Source organism: Sturnira hondurensis, unplaced genomic scaffold, assembly GCF_014824575.4.
Source record: "Sturnira hondurensis isolate 20B ecotype Veracruz unplaced genomic scaffold, ASM1482457v3 Scaffold0001221, whole genome shotgun sequence".
Lineage (NCBI taxonomy): Eukaryota > Metazoa > Chordata > Mammalia > Chiroptera > Phyllostomidae > Sturnira > Sturnira hondurensis.
Window position 1 is genome coordinate 4,195,618 of NW_028073852.1, and position 15,712 is coordinate 4,211,329.

General features: G+C 61.8%; 2 protein-coding genes across 14 annotated transcripts in view; one reads left to right on the forward strand and one right to left on the reverse strand.

Moving 5' to 3' along the window:
- Nucleotides 1-15,712, reverse strand: part of TMEM94 (transmembrane protein 94) — a 50,423-nt gene that overhangs the window by 4,983 nt on the left and 29,728 nt on the right. For 7 of the 8 annotated variants that reach the window (XM_037065671.1, XM_037065678.1, XM_037065679.1 and 4 more), the window contains 2 exons: nt 15,403-15,573; nt 14,196-15,243 (listed from right to left, as the gene is read on the reverse strand). In XM_037065671.1, the coding sequence (XP_036921566.1) occupies nt 15,171-15,243; nt 15,403-15,573 (244 nt within the window). In that variant the 3' untranslated portion in view covers nt 14,196-15,170. Of the gene's footprint in view, nt 1-14,195; nt 15,244-15,402; nt 15,574-15,712 lie in introns of those variants that run through there. The other variant, XR_005069344.1, reaches the window with a different exon arrangement.
- CASKIN2 (CASK interacting protein 2) lies at nt 918-14,384 on the forward strand. 6 transcript variants are annotated; one of them, XM_037065689.1, is made up of 20 exons: nt 918-1,036; nt 2,114-2,651; nt 6,469-6,520; nt 7,031-7,128; nt 7,505-7,650; nt 7,762-7,857; nt 7,946-8,076; nt 8,272-8,380; nt 8,711-8,819; nt 9,041-9,135; nt 9,597-9,858; nt 9,987-10,108; nt 10,198-10,258; nt 10,373-10,464; nt 10,616-10,726; nt 10,804-10,905; nt 11,002-11,140; nt 11,292-12,767; nt 12,859-13,081; nt 13,473-14,384. In XM_037065689.1, exons 2-20 carry the CDS (start codon nt 2,558-2,560, stop codon nt 13,561-13,563), a joined length of 3,609 nt encoding a protein of 1,202 aa, XP_036921584.1. In that variant the 5' UTR covers nt 918-1,036; nt 2,114-2,557; the 3' UTR covers nt 13,564-14,384. The 6 variants fall into 6 exon arrangements, with proteins under 6 accessions (XP_036921584.1, XP_036921581.1, XP_036921588.1 ...); XM_037065686.1 differs by having other exon boundaries at nt 2,153-2,651; XM_037065693.1 differs by having other exon boundaries at nt 2,153-2,651; nt 9,990-10,108.

Below are 15,712 nucleotides of genomic sequence, written 5' to 3' on the forward strand. Positions count from 1 at the left end.
ACTGTCCCTAACCCTCTTCTGGGTTCCTCTCTAGTAAAACTTGAGGAACCTGGCTTCTGAAAGTGCAGTATGAATAGTCAAATGCCTGTGCCTCCTCTCCACAGTCCTGGGCTGCTTTAGTCTCCGCCATCTGGCTGGACAAGGACGCAAGAAGAGGGGGTTTAAAGGAGAGCGGTGGGTTCCCGAATTCCAGCTTCGCAAACTGAAGGCCACCGGGATATGTCGGGCTCAGTCTGGGGAGGTTCAAGTTTCTTTCAGGGTCTTCCTTTAGGTCCCTTCCGAGGGATATGGAAGCCAGGTTTCAAGGACTCGGGGCGGGGGGCGGGGGCGGCGGGGGGGCAGGAGGCGCTGTCCGATACACGGTGGTGCTGAAGCGCCAATCCCGGCCCGTCATTAGCACCTCCTCGAGGCTGGGGTCCACGCCGCCGCCACCGTGGGTTGCTCCGATACCGTCCGCTAGGTGGCACCATTGCCCCGATCAGTCGGTGTTTCGGAGCTCTGGACGCGGTCGGAGGTCGCTGCCAGAGTCCTAAGAGGGGCGAAGAGTTAAAAAGGGGGTGCTTCCCAAATGGGGTACCCCGGTGTCAGTTTCCAGACTCCTTCGCACTAAGTCTTCTCTCCCACTCACTCACAAATGCTTCGGCCTAAACTCTACAGACCTAAGTACTCCCGGCTCCGCAAGTGGAACGCGGTGGGGGACGAGTTCTGGCCCCTTAGCACCCAGCACTTCACCTGCGCGCATGCGCATACCGGCCAGCATCTCCAGTCCGCCGGGAGAGATGGGGGTGGGGCCTGGCGCGGATGGGGGCGGGGCCGCGGACGCTGACTGACAGTCCGACTGCGCGGCCCGGACGGTTGCTCCGCTCCCGATCAGGCGGGAGGGAGGGGGGAGGGGCGGGATTTCCTGCGGGAGGCTCCGAGCCGGCCTTGGAAAAGGAGGAGGAGAAAGGAGGTAAGGGGGGCAGTGGGAGCCACGGTCCACAGTGCCAGGGACCGCGCAGGGCCAACCGGACCTCTGGCGGGGCGGCTGGGAAAGGTGAGACTGCGGGGCCTGAGCTGGGGGTCAGCGCCCTTGAGGGCGGGCACAAACTAACTTTTCCTGCGGGAACCGCGGGCGCCTCCGTCTCTTTACTCCTTCCGTCCTCTTTCGCTCCCCCTTATTCCGAGCTCCCGCATCAGTCCCTCCGGCTCTTGGCCCAATTGGTTCCTCCCGCCGCTTTGTTCCCCTAGTCGGCCCGGGCTGGGTTGGGGTTGGGGGTTTGCGCGGCCCTGGGCGGGCATTCCGGGGGGCGGGGGAGCCAGCCCGACCCCAGGCACTGCCAGGGGCGCCCTCCCCCAATGTCGGCCGCAGGCCATGAGAGGGAGTGCCATCTGGACTGGGCTTGGGACGTTTTGGGAGTGAGGGGTCCCCAGCCAGAGCCCCAGGCCTGCCCGGGTCTCATGCCACAGGATTCGGGCAATAAATTCGTGATCACTGAGGAACTGAGGTAGGCTTTTCAGCATTGATGTTGGGACTCTGGGCCTCAGCTTCGAGCTTGAGGGGCCAAGCAGCCCTCTTTGCCAGCGGTGCCCCAGCTCTTGTCTCTGTTCTCTGCCCAGCTGCTTGTGCATCCTGCACGGGAGGGGTGAGGACAGGTCAGCAACAGGTGCTGTAAAGCCTCCATGTCCAGCAGGCAGACCTCTGCCAGAAATGAGGGGCCATAAACTCCTCACTCCACTCTCTAAGTTCATAAAGAGCCCCGCGGAGTCGGGGGGCAGCGACCTTCAACAGGGAGTGACCGACCGCTCCTGTCTGGCTGTGCCTAAACCTCCCAGGCCCCGCCTCCTGGCCCGCCAGTTGTCCGTGGGTGTCAGCCCCTTGGGCTGTGGAGAACAGGCTGCTGCCCAGCCTGCCCCAGGTGGCGGTGCTGCCAGGTGCCCTGGGGCCTCGGTGACTCAGCCTCCCCTCCCAGAATGCCACCCCTCCCCCCTCCAAATATTCCTCTCATGCTTGGTGGATCCCTTCCCACTCTGAGTGGCTCTGCTCCTTCCTTGACTCAGAAGCCCAGCCAGGGTGGTTTGGGGGCTTCTGTCCTGGAGGCTCTGTCCTGCTGTACTTCTGGGACCCATGCAGGTTCTGGCGTAGCTCAGCAGAGGCACTGCCCTTTTCCAGACCCCAAAGACCTGCCCACCGCTGCTGCACGAGGCCCAAGGGAATGCTGGCTGCTCTCTGGGTGGGCACTGGTGCTCCGGAGCCAGCCCGGAAGATTGGCGCGCCCAGCCCCAGCCCAGCCCAGGGCTGTCAGAAGCTGCAAGCTGATATCTGTCCAGATTTCCAAGCAACCTCCACCCCCTCAGAGATCTGCTTTCCTGCGTGTGGCGGCAGCTCACGAAGCACCTTGTTGGAATACCTGTCAGCGTATAACGAAAAACCTACTGCCTGAGACACCAGACAAGTTCCCCCAGGGCACCTGGCCCTCCCAAGGGCCAAGGCATGGACCCTTAACGCCTTTGCTTAGAGCAGTTTTTGAGCCTCTGTCCTGGACTTCTGAGTCCAGAGCCCAGCCCAGGGACCAGGATGGGTCGTGAACAGGACCTGATTCTTGCTGTCAAAAATGGAGATGTGACTGGTGTGCAGAAACTGGTGGCTAAAGTCAAGGCTGCAAAGACAAGTGAGTACTTGATGGGGCGACTGTCGACTGAGACCCCTGAGGTCTTGGGTCTCAGACAGAAGACTGGGGTTGCTGTGATCAGGGGACCTGGGGTGGGAGAACTGTCTTGTTCTGTACAAGGAGTGCCTCTGTGTGGGAGGGCCAGAGAGGAAGTCAGGTCCACCTTGCTGTGTGTCTTGTGCGAATCACTTCAGCTGTCTGGGGCTCGGTTTCCTCGCCAGGAGAGTAAAAGGGTTGAAGTGCGTTCATTCAGATTTTTTGAGCGCCTGTTATGTGTCAGCCAGGCTGTGTTCTAAAGCACTGGGTCTCGGCAGTGAATGAAGCAAACCGGAATTCCTGCCCTCATGGGGTTTTCCTCTAGCAGGTGGTTTTCAGATTGTTCTCCAGGGCCATGGGGTTTCTGACAATGGGCTGGGAAAGACCAAACGGACAGCTCCACCCCCCACCTCCACCTCTTCAACCAGATCATCTCTGCATTTACGTCTTGTCTGTAAGATAGCTTTAAAAAGAGAGTTCTGCTGCCTAAGACAAAGTCCAACACTATCTGATCACTTGCTAAAGCCCCTTCCCCCTGACTTATCTCCCTGTGTACCTTGGCGGGGTGGAGCCAAAGCTAATTTTCTGGGGTCTCTAGTGTTGACAGGGTTATTGGGGCTCTGTGCATGGGTAGCCACCCCTGAGCCCTGTCTCCTGGGAACCTCTTCTGGGAGACCCCCAAGACAGAAGACCTCTGGGCTGCAGGGTGAGCTCTCCAGGCCATCCCACGAGGACACGGACTCATCCCCTTGAGTCCCTGGAGCAGCAGGGGCGGGAGGTGGCTGTCCTCACCATGCTGGGCCTGGGGGGGCAAGGGTGCTGGGGTCTAGCCCCAAGACACACCGGAGCTACTTGAAAACATCTAATTGTCCCCACCCACACCTGCTAGTGTGGGTGCCAGAAGGAAGGGTTTTAGGGGCCTCAGGAACCAGAGGGTCCCACTTGCTCACCAGGGCAGGAAGCCCCGGGTACAGGGAGATGGAGCTGTGGGGGTGTGTCTGTGCCCTGGGGAAGTGGATTCAGGGGAGCATGGGGGGGAGGTGCCCCTGGAGGCCCGGGGGGGGGCCCTCCCCCCTGTGTTGTTCTTGGAGGCCTGCCCAGTGGGGCTTCGGTTGAGCTGCTGTCGGCCTCATCGCCGGGGGCCCAGAGTGAGCACCATCGGGCGGGGTCTGGCGGCCGGTGGTGGGACCTCACAACCGGGCTCCCAGGCTCCAGGAGGGTCCCCTGTGCTCACAGGGAAATGTCTGCAGGCGAAGCAGTCCCTTCCCCAAGCCCCCAAAGAGCCTTGCACAGAGTGACTGGGTCCTGGGACCCCTCATGAGGCCCTGGCACTGTGCCTTCTTTCCCAGTCGTCTGAGAAGCTGGGCAGGCCAGTAACAAAAAGGACATCACAAGGTGACATTTGCAGACCCTATGGCTGATGAACCACTGTGACCCCCTTAATTTCCTATCGCTACATCCACTTTGCAGAGAAGGAAGCTGACAGAGACCCCAAGGTCACACAGCCATTGTGTGGCAGCTCCGAGGCGAGCCCATGCCCTCCTGCCTGCGCTCCCACACTTGGCTGCTCATGGGAATTCCCTAGGATTGTTCGGAAAGGGCAGGCTCCCTGGGCTTCTCCTCCCAGAATTAAAATCAGCACAGAGAGCCTGGGACTCCACAGGTTAGATCGTTCTCCAGGGGTTTCGAAAGCAGTTCTCAAAAGGCAGACTGGGAACTCCTGTTCCATGCCATAGAGAGGCCAAGGAAACTTCTAGAAGGGAGGAGTCAGGGCCCCCTCCCCTTTTTTTCTGGGGGCTGCTTTCTAGCGGGCCAAAGAGAGGTACTCCTTCAGTTCCCCCATTTAACCTCTGGGGTCTGGTGCTCCCTGCCCACCCAGGTCCTCTTCAGAGGCCAGGTGGCTGGGAGGAGAGGGGTGCAGCCCTAGTCTTGCCCCTGGCCCTGCTCCTTCCTTTCCCCACTCCCTTTTCTGAGCTGTCTCCTTCTCTGGCCAAAGGAAATGGGAGTGGGCTGGGGGTGGCCCACTGAGCTCACATCCTGAGCCTAAATCAGGCAGGACCCTTCCACCCCCAGGGCCAGGCCGGGAAAGGAGGTTGTGCTGCAGGGGCAGTGCCTGGAGCCAGGCCAGGCAGGGCCAGGACCCTCCACCCTCCCACCAAGGTCCCAGTCCAGTCACCGAGCCTCTCCCCCACCGCCTTTCCGGCCATTGTTCTGGGAAGAACAGAGCCACCCAGCCTGGCCTGGCCCATGTTCCTGTCTCCTGTCACATTGTCTTGCCACTCCCCGAGAGGCTGCACCTCACTGCCACGCTGCTGCCCCGTCCCAGGCTGTCCAGGCTGGCAGCAGGTGGAGAGACTTTCTGCGTCTCTTCCCTGCTGACCTTGTCATCTTCACTGAGGCTCAGACAGGGACCATGGCCAGTAAGAACTTGAACTAGGCACTTCCTGCTTCCAGACTCCCTTGTTCTTTCCACTGCCCTGAACGCTACTGTGTGACAAGGACTTTTCAAGGGGGTTAGAGGAAGACGGGAGGCCTGTGTTTCCCCCCAGTGCCCCCCAATCTCTTCACCTCTTAGTCACTCCTTGGTTCTATGTTTACATTTTCAGCAGTGGCATAATTCAGCTCAGCCCTAAAAGTAGCTGTCCCCACCCTCCCCATCCCACGCTCATCATTTCGGGGTTGGTCCCTCCCTGTTGGAACGAGGCCCTGTCTTGCTGGGGTATTCAGGGGCCCACCAGAGCCTGGGGGCAGGCCTGAACCAGCATGCTTGGCACCCCGCCTGCCTGGGTTGAGCCAGGCCTCCTCCTCCCCTGCAGGCGTGGGTTCCAGCAGGAGGCAGGGGCTTCCTGTGACAGGTATCCCCCGCCCCCGCAACGCTTATGGAGGGCCACCCCTTCCCGTGCCCTGGCTCACACGTGGAACACACCTGTGTGAATCTGGTCCCTGGTGGTGGGGGAGGGGGGGCGTATCGAGAGCCTCTGGCTATTCTTGCCCCGACCCAGCAGAGAGTGTCCTGCCTGGGGCCTGTGGATGCAGAGCCAGAGGCCAGCAGAGGGGGAGGGGCAGGGACTGTACCAGCTTTTGCTGGAGGACAGCATCTTGGCAATACGGAGCGCTAAGTGGTGACAGCTTCCACCTTTTGCATGCTGGCAAAGGTACTTGGGCCTTGTGAGCAGGTTCTGGCCATCCCATTGTATAGATGAAGATACTGAGCCTGAGCAATGAAGTGACTTGTCCAAGATTGCACAGCTAGTACGTGGCAGAGCTGGGGTGTAATGTGGGCCTGTCTGACTCCACCTTCTCTACCGTGCTCCATCCCGTAGGGCTGGGATGCTATAGGGCTGGGCGCCGTGACCCTCGAGGCCAGCCCTGGCATTTCCCTCTCCTGTCTCTCCCAGCCCCCTCGGCTCAGCAGGACAATGGGACTCATTCCTTGGCCCGTTCAGGCAGGAATGCTAACCATGCGTTCGTGGGCCTATTGAGGGCATGGCATGCCGGTCCCCCCTCCCCACCCCCTTGGCTCTATAAACGTGCTGGGCCAGGGGCCCAGGGAAGCTAGGCCACTGCTGCAGCAGCGCCCTGCACTCGGCGCCCTCAAGCTGATGGGCCAGGGTGGGGAGCTGTCAGGACGGAATGATATAGGGCCATGGGGCAGGTGCTTTCCTGCACACCAGGAGGTCAGTGGGATTTGGGAGGTGGGTGGGGCAGGAGCATGGGGTCAGGGGGCTGCCAAGGGTGGATCATGCTAGGGTGTGCTGATGCCTGCTGCTCTGACCCCCAGAGCTCCTGGGCTCCACGAAGAGGCTCAACGTCAACTACCAGGATGCCGACGGGTGAGTGTGAGCCCCGTCCCTCCTGAGAGTTGTGCGGCTGGGGAGGCCTAGAGCCCCTTCCCCTCTCAGACTCGGCCCTTGGACTGAGTCTGCTGAGAGCTCTGGGCCTTGTCTGTAGAGGACAGGAGGGAGGGGTCCTGCCCCTGAGGGAGGGGAGGGGCCCTGTTGCCTCTCTGAGGGGCCTCTTTGGGTCAGATTCCTGCTGGGCCCCCTTTTCTCCCTAGAGGATAGGAGCCCTCAGGCTCCTGCTCCCACGGCCCCCTCCCCTGGGCTGGCTGCGGGGGGAGGCCAGACAAACAGGCCTCTCAGCCCAGACACTGAGCCCTTTCATGCTGGAGCCCGGCTGCTCTGCGCTCCCACGGCAGGGCTGGCGGCCGGCGGGGTTGGGGGGGCACAGTGGACAAGTAACCCAGCCCTGCCAGCCCCGGGGATGGGTCTGGTGTGGAAGACAAGGATTTGGGGGGTAGGGAGCTGCACACGACGCCCCCACCTGTATCCTCTCCACACCAGATTCTCTGCTCTTCACCATGCCGCCTTGGGGGGCAGCCTGGAGCTCATAGCCTTGCTGCTGGAGGCCCAGGCCACGGTGGACATCAAGGACAGCAATGGTGAGACGCCAGTGCGCCCCCTACTCAGACCCTGCGGTTGGCGGGGCGGGTAGATGTTAGCACAGCTTCTCTGGGCTTGCAAGTGCTTCACCTCTTTAACCCTCATAGCCTCTGGGGTAGTGGATGGAACTGAGGTCAGAGGTCGAGGTTACATTGTTGTCGTGAGGTCACCAGATCATCCACGGTGGGCAAGGTGGGATTCTGGCTTCAGCCTCGTGTAGCTGGACCTCTCCCTGAGCCAACCCACGTGAAGCCAGCCTCGCTTCCATTGGGTCTGTCTCCCTTCCAGCTGGGGTGGTTCCCGATCCTGCTCAGTGCCCTCCCTAGACCCTACCCTGCCCCAGGACCTCCCTCAGAACCCCCTCCCCTTCTGCAGGCATGCGCCCACTGCACTACGCAGCCTGGCAGGGTCGGTTGGAGCCTGTGAGGCTGCTGCTGCGGGCCTCTGCGGCCGTCAACGTCGCCTCTCTGGACGGGCAGATCCCACTGCACCTGGCTGCCCAGTATGGCCACTACGAAGTGGTACGTGAGCCCGCCTGCCCTCAGAGGCGTGGGGGTCGGGGCAGGGGCCCAGGCTGGCACGGAGGGGCTGGCCAGGCCAGACGCCTCACTCGCCTCCCTGCTCACCCCCAGTCAGAAATGCTCCTCCAGCATCAGTCCAATCCCTGCCTGGTCAACAAAGCCAAAAAGACACCCCTGGACCTGGCTTGTGAGTTTGGGCGGCTCAAGGTGAGGCCTGCATCCCCTCATGGGGGCTGGATTCTGGGCATCTGTGGGGTCTCAAGAGAAGGCTTCACCCTGGTGCTGGTTGCTGCAGGTGGCCCAGCTACTGCTGAACAGCCACTTATGTGTGGCCCTGCTGGAGGGTGAGGCCAAGGACCCGTGTGACCCGAACTACACCACGCCCTTGCACTTGGCTGCCAAGAATGGCCACAGAGAGGTCATCAGGTACCCAACCATTGCCCCCACCTTCATTTCCTCATCCCCTTCCTGTGGGACAGGCAGTAGTGTCCCCTCTGTGCCCTGCCCTGCCGCCCTCCTCACCCTTACTCTGGGTCACTCTCCCTTGCCCACAGCAATTGGCTCTTCCTCTCCTGCCCCCTCTCCCCCCACACACCCTTGGGACTCCCCTCCTCTCCACAGGCAGCTCCTGAGAGCTGGAATTGAGATCAACCGCCAGACCAAGACGGGCACGGCGCTGCACGAGGCTGCGCTGTACGGCAAGACTGAGGTGGTGCGGCTGCTCCTGGAGGTGGGTGTGGGCACCTGGTCACCCCCAAGGGTGCACACAGACCCCACTGGGGCTGGGCCCGAGACCCACTGCGGAGGGCTCTCCCCTACCCACGTGGTGTTTTGCATTGCAGTAGCCAAGTGGCTGGAGAGCAGGTGGACCTGGTTCAAGCCCCAGTTCTGCCTCTTACTAGCTGAGGGACCTTGAGCTAGTCCTTGACCCTATCTCTGAGCTTCTGTTTTCTTATCTGTAAAATTTGAAAATGGTACCTGTCTCCTGGATAGTCATGAGGATTGAGGGAAATGACAAGCAAAGTGCTTAGTATATGCTCCCTCTGTACTATGTCCCCAGGGCGGGGTGGATGTGAACATTCGGAACACGTACAACCAGACTGCACTGGACATTGTGAATCAGTTCACCACCTCCCAGGCCAGCCGGGAAATCAAGCAGCTGCTGCGGGGTGAGTGTGTGGGGGAGAAGACCCACCCAGAGGTCCCCCACTCCGGGGGCACCTGGAAGTGGGTCAGGAGTGGACGTCACAGGAGCAGGGTGTCCCGGGCCCAGGGCGAGTGCTTGGGGATAAGGAGGCAGGAACCTAGGGGAGGGTCATGGAGGGGACATAAAGGGTAGGAAGACATCCTAAGGACCCTCAGATGACACCTGTCTTCCACCTTCTCTTAGAGGCCTCGGGCATCCTGAAGGTTCGCGCGCTCAAGGATTTCTGGAACCTTCACGATCCCACTGCCCTCAATGTCCGGGCAGGGGACGTCATTACGGTGAGGACCCGGGGCAGGTGTTCCTTTGCGAACCCAAGCGATCACCGTCACTTATTTAGGTACCTACTGTGGGTGAGACTTTGTGCTGAGACCTCTAGATGCACCATGTCCTTGATTCCCTCCCGCCCGCTCCAGGTAAGGGGGCAGTCACCTTTCCCTTTTTAGAGGTGACAGAGTTGAGGCTTAAAATTGATGTGACTTCCCAAGGCCACAGAGCCAGCACGCAGCGGAGCTGGGATCTGGACCTGGGCCAACTCCAGGACTGCTGTGTGTATGTTCTGGAGGCACGCAGAGGACTGGGCTGGATGCTGACAGCAGGGGCAGAACTGTGGGTGACCTGGGCATCAGAGACCAGCTTCTCAGGGGCAGGCGAAGAGCTGGACCCCAGCTGCAAGGCTGGCCGCCTGCCCTTGCTTGGTACAGGAAGTAACCATCACCTCCCCTTCCCCCATCTGCCACAGGTGCTTGAGCAGCATCCTGATGGCCGCTGGAAGGGGCACATCCACGAGAGCCAGAGGGGCACAGACCGTGTGGGCTACTTTCCTCCTGGCATTGTCGAAGTGGTCAGCAAGCGAGTGGGGACCCTTACATCCCGCCTCCCCTCTGTGCCCACCCCGCTGCGTCCAAACTTCTCCCGGACTCCGCAACCCCCTGGTGACGACCCCCTGCATCCCCTCACCTATGGCCAGCTCCCACGGGTGGGCCTGAGCCCAGACAGCCCAGGTACGTCCTCCTGGAGAGCAGCCCTGGGCGCCGGGGTGGACATCTGGCTTTGGCGGGCGGGCTGCCTGCCTCTCAGCTGTTGGCAAGGCCAACTGGGATTCTGACCCCTTTGCTTCTGCCCGCTGCAGCAGGTGACAGGAATAGCGTGGGCAGTGAGGGCAGTGTGGGCAGCATCCGCAGTGCTGGCAGCGGGCAGAGTTCTGAGGGCACCAACGGCCATAGTACTGGACTCCTTATTGAGAACGCCCAGGTAGGAGGGAGGGGGTGTTGACACAGGGGAGGCCTGCCCACCTGCTGATCCCTCTTCGAACACTGAGTCGGCTCCTTTCCTGTCTCCAGCCGCTGATGTCTGCCGGAGAGGACCAGGTGCTACCAGGACTGCACCCCCCGTCCCTGGCAGGTGGGCAGGGTAACTGGGACGCGGGTGGCCTAGCAGAGGTGCAGGTGGGGAGGCTGAGGGCTTGGCACCCCTTTGTCCTGCCACCTCTGATTCCATTCCTCTCCCTCCTTGAAGACAACCTGAGCCACCACCCTCTGGCCAACTGTCGCTCTGGGGAGCAGCTCTTCACCCAGGACGTGAGGCCGGAGCAGCTGCTGGAGGGGAAGGTGCAACCTCCTCTGGGGAGTGGGCTGCGGGGTGGACTGAAGTCTCTGCTCAGGCCAGGCCCCCAGGGGTGTCTGGGGCAGATGCTGGGCTCCAGCCTTGGCCCCTCCTCAGACTGGGCTCATAATTTGGCCCCGTCCCACCCCACCCCAGGATGCACAGGCCATCTATAACTGGCTGAGTGAGTTCCAGCTGGAGGGCTACACTGCCCACTTTCTGCAAGCCGGCTACGACGTGCCTACCATCAGCCGCATGACACCCGAGGTAGGTATCCCCCCGGGGATGGCAGTGGGGAGTCCCGTGGGCAGAGGAGGGGCTGACAACACTGTTCTGGGTGGCAGGACTTGACGGCCATCGGGGTGACCAAGCCCGGGCACAGGAAGAAGATTGCCTCGGAGATCGCCCAGCTCAGCATCGCAGAGTGGCTGCCCAGCTACATCCCGGTGAGTGGGTGGCTGGCTCTGGTTCCCGCCTTGCGGGGCTTTTTGGTGCCTTCTCGGCCTGGGAGCCAGCTCTGACCGGCAGCGGTGCTCTTCCAGGCAGACCTGCTGGAGTGGCTGTGCGCGCTGGGGCTGCCGCAGTACCACAAGCAGCTGGTGAGCAGCAGCTATGACTCCATGGGGCTGGTGGCCGACCTCACCTGGGAGGAGTTGCAGGAGATCGGCGTCAATAAGCTTGGTGAGCGCCGAGTGCACTGGGGCCTCCAGCTGGGTGCCGTGCGCCCCCAGGGGTCTCCAAAACATGTTCAGCATCCAGGCCCAGAACAGAGGGTGGGGTTTGAGAGAGACTAGGGTGACCAACTAACCCTGCCCTTGTATCTACTCCTCAGGACATCAGAAGAAGCTCATGCTGGGTGTGAAGCGTCTTGCCGAACTCCGGCGGGGCCTGCTACAGGGGGAGGCCCCGGGCGAGGGCAACTGCCGACTGGCCAGGGGCCCGGAGCTGATGGCCATCGAAGGGCTGGAGAATGGGGACGGACCTGCTGTGGCTGGCCCACGCCTCCTCACCTTTCAGGGCAGCGAGCTAAGCCCAGAGCTCCAGGCAGCCATGGCAGGGGGTGGCCCTGAGCCGCTCCCCTTGCCCCCTGCCCGTTCCCCCAGCCAGGAGAGCATTGGGGCACGCTCACGAGGGTCTGGTCACTCACAGGAACAGCCTACCCCCCAGCCCAGTGGTGGAGATGCCAGCACCCCACAGGAAAGGAACCTTCCAGAAGGCACAGAGCGGCCTCCTAAGCTTTGTTCCCCACTTCCTGGCCAAGGCCCTCCCCCCTATGTTTTTATGTACCCCCAGGGCTCACCCTCCAGCTCAGCCCCAGGACCACCCCCAGGTGCACCCCGGGCCTTCTCATATTTGGCTGGCCCGCCTGCCGCTCTTTCGGACCCACCTCGGCCCAAGCGCCGGTCCCACAGCCTGAGCCGCCCTGGCCCAACTGAGGGGGAAATAGAGAGTGAGGCCGAAGGGCCAGTGGGCAGTGCCTTGGGCAGTTATGCCACCCTCACTCGGCGACCAGGACGCAGTGCCCTAGCCCGGGCCAGCCCTAGCCAGACCCCAGCTCGAGGGGCTCCCCGCAGCCAGTCCTTTGCCCTTCGGGCCAGACGCAAAGGCCCCCCACCACCCCCCCCAAAGCGCCTCAGCTCCGTCTCTGGCCCCACCCCGGACCCACCTCCACTGGATGGAGGCCCGGGGCCCAAAGAGGCGGCCACAGGGCCCCGAAGGCGAACACTGAGCGAACCAGCTGGGCCGTCGGAGCCCCCTGGCCCACCTGCCCCAGCTGGCCCCGCATCAGACACAGAGGAAGAGGAGGACCCAGGACCTGAGGGGACGCCCCCGTCTCGGGGAAGCTCAGGGGAAGGGCTCCCATTTGCGGAGGAGGGCAACCTGACTATCAAACAGCGGCCAAAGCCCGCTGGCCCTGCACCCCGGGAGACGCCCGTGCCCGCCGGCCTCGAGTTCAACCTCACTGAGTCAGACACTGTAAAGCGGAGGCCCAGATGCCGCGAGAGAGAGCCGCTGCAGACGGCACTTGTGGCCTTCGGAGTGGCCAATTCCATGCCCAGCCCTTCTGTCCCCGTGCCCTCCCAGACCCCCAGTGAGTCTCCCGTGGCTTCTCCCAGCCCTCCTCAGTCTGACCCTAACAGCATTTCAACGCAAGGAGCTCCAGCCCCTCTTTTTACCAGCCCCCCAACCCAACCTCCCATGCCCCCCTGCCCTGGGCCAGCTCTGGAAAACTTGGCAGTCAATCGGCCGCACGGGGAGCCAGAGCCCCCAGCTCCCCCTGCTGCCCTCATCAAGATGCCTGGAGCAGGTACGAGGCAGGGCCTTCGGGGACCAGGCACTGTTTGCAGGACTTGTGTCCTACCCAGTCGAGTCACAAGCCAACCTTTTTGTCTCTGCAGGAATAGCTCCCAAGCCTGTGTCTGTGGCCTGCACCCAGCTGGCATTTTCTGGCCCTAAGCTGGCTCCCCGACTAGGCCCCCGCCCTGTACCGCCTCCAAGGCCGGAGAGCACAGGGCCTGCGGGCTCCGGCCGGGCCCAGCAGAGACTGGAGCAGACCAGCTCATCCCTGGCAGCTGCGCTGCGGGCGGCGGAGAGGAGCATTGGCGCTGAGGAGCGAGAGGGGTGAGGGTTGCTGGGTGCTGGACAGGGAGGGGAAGAAGGTGGTAGCATAGGAACAGCCCCTCCTGCGTTCTCTTTTTGGGGGTCCTGGGATTGTTGGGGAAGCAGACAAGTCACAGGTAGATCCTCAGGCTTGGGGTCCCCTGTTGGAACAGGAGGAACCTAGGTTTTACAGTCACCGAGATCTGACCTGCCAGGAGTCCGGTGGCTGCCACTTAGAGGCACTGGTTTGGATGAGTCACTTCCCCTGCAGAGCCCCAGTGCACACGTGTGAGGCAGCTGGAGGCTGTGAGAACTAAGATCCTTGGGAAACACTTGGCACCCACCAGGTGCGCAGTGGCAGCACCCTTGCTCCGGGCCAGCCGGGCGATCTGACCCTGTCCTCCCCCTGCAGCCCCCCCAGCACCTCCACCAAGCACATTCTGGACGACATCAGCACCATGTTTGATGCCCTGGCGGACCAGCTAGATGCCATGCTGGACTGAGCCGGACCATCCACAGCCTTCGGCGGTGCCCACTGGGTCCTCCAGCATCCACTGCCTTTGCCCCAGTGCGAAAGGAGGTCCTGCCACCCTGCAGGGCCCCTCCTGCTGCTCTAAGCCAGTGGCTGTCAGCACTGCGGTTCCAGGGAGGCCGTGGAGATTGCCCACTCCTGCAGCGGGTTCAAGGGGACTCATCAGAACCTGACATCTCAGCGAAAACCCCCCCAGTGTGTAGCCTGAGCAGGGAGCCCTACCCCTGGGACAGGGGCCCCGGTAAGAGCTCCCTCCCCAGGGAGAGACAGGCAGTGCCAAGCTTCTAGGGTGCCATCTCTGCCTCCCCGAAGTGTCTCACGTTCCTGTGCCAAGGTCCCCTCACCACCTGCTGTCCTGTTTTGGGGCTGAGGCTGGAAGTGGCCATGTGTCTGGCAGGGTCCCCACAGGTGCACATAGGACATGTAAATAAGCCACTGAGGCCTGCCCGGCGGGGGTGGCAGTGCCCTGGCCAGACGCTGGTCCCTCCCCCGCCTGCCCTCAGTGAGGCAGGGCTGGTGGGGGTGGAGGCAGTGGGATTAACAGACCCCAAAAGTCCAAACTTTTTCAACTGTAAATATTTTTTAAGCAGAGAGAAATGCGTATATTTTAAATGGAATTTATTCTATCTATAACTGCCTGAGAAGATGCAGCGGGCGAGGGGCTTCGGACCACAGGAAGAGTGCCCACTGCCCACCTCAGGGCCGGAGGCCTGGCTTGGTTGGCCAGGCCTGGGTTCTGTAACCATTAACCTCTTGCCCCAACTAACACCAATGAAGTGTCATTCCACGTGACCTGCCTGTGTGTTTGGATGTGCGCCTCGGACCCTGAGCCGGACCCTTGGGCTCCCGTCGAGGTGGGAGGAGGAAGGCTCGGGCCCTCTCTCCTCCCTTTAGTGGCTGCCTCATGGACCAGCCACAGGTTTTTGTTAAGCAATTTATAAGTTTTAATACAAACCAGACTACATTCACTCCTAAAAGGCTCATTTCCAGTAAAAAATATACACCAGTAAAAACATCCTCACAGGAGAATTTGGGGGGCAGCTGAAAGGAGCCCTGGGCCGGATCCCCAAGACAGACTCTCGTGGCCAGCTCAAAGGCAGGCAAGGAAGGGGTTTCAGGCAAGGCTCCCCCACAGAGGGAGGGAGGGGAGGTCCTTGGCCACTTCCAGGCCCCAGGAAGACAGGTTCAGGGGCACAGAGGATGCAGCATCACCCCGGCGGTGATGTTGAGGCCCTGGCCCCATGGCTCACAGCCTTGTCCAGAGGCCCCAGAGCAGGGGTCACTGGGTCAGGTGGCCCGGAAGAGGGCAGCCTGCAGGCAGAGGGGCCGAGAGCCCACTGCTAAGCACAGGAGGCCATACATTCAAGGTGCCCTGGGAGGCCCAGGGAAGAGCCAGGACTGGTGACAAGGCCACACTCGCTCCTCAGTGACCCTGGGGGGCAGGGCGACAGCTGGGCCTCCAGTGCCACAGGGCACAAGAGCAAACCCTGAAACATTCATGATACCAACTCCCCAGACTCAAATGAGCTGGCATTAGCCCCAAGGACTGGGGCCACTGTGGCCACCATGGTCAGTAGCTCAGAAGGGAGAGTTCATGCCCAGCTTGGTTTCAAACTGCAGCTTCTGTCGCTTCTGGTAGCGGACCCGGACCCTGGTGGGGCAGGAGATAGAAGTCCAGATCAGCACAGATGCCCTTGTCAGGGGTCAGGACAGGACATGGGGCGGCAGAGAAGGGGCTTGGGAAGGCAAGGGAATGGTGTCCAGGCAGTGGCACCTGAGGGAACGTGCCAGGGCCCTGCTGGTGGCTCACCGGATCTCATGCAGCTTCACGATCTCGTTGGTGACCACCACAAGGACGAGGGACAGGCAGCCCAGGAGCCATGTCAGCAGAGGAACATCCTCCAGGCCGAAGTGGACATGGCTCTCCCTGTGCGTCCACAGCTGCAGGTCGACTGCCGTCTGGACCACCTGCCCCAGCAGCCTGCGGGGGCGGGGGTGGCAGCCCTACATCAGCCTGGCTCTTCCAGCTCCCTTCCCTGCCTTGCTCAGTACCACCAGCTCAAGGAGGGCACCCTTCAACCTCTGGCTCAAAGCCCCCTCCAATCACAGCCCTGCCAGGG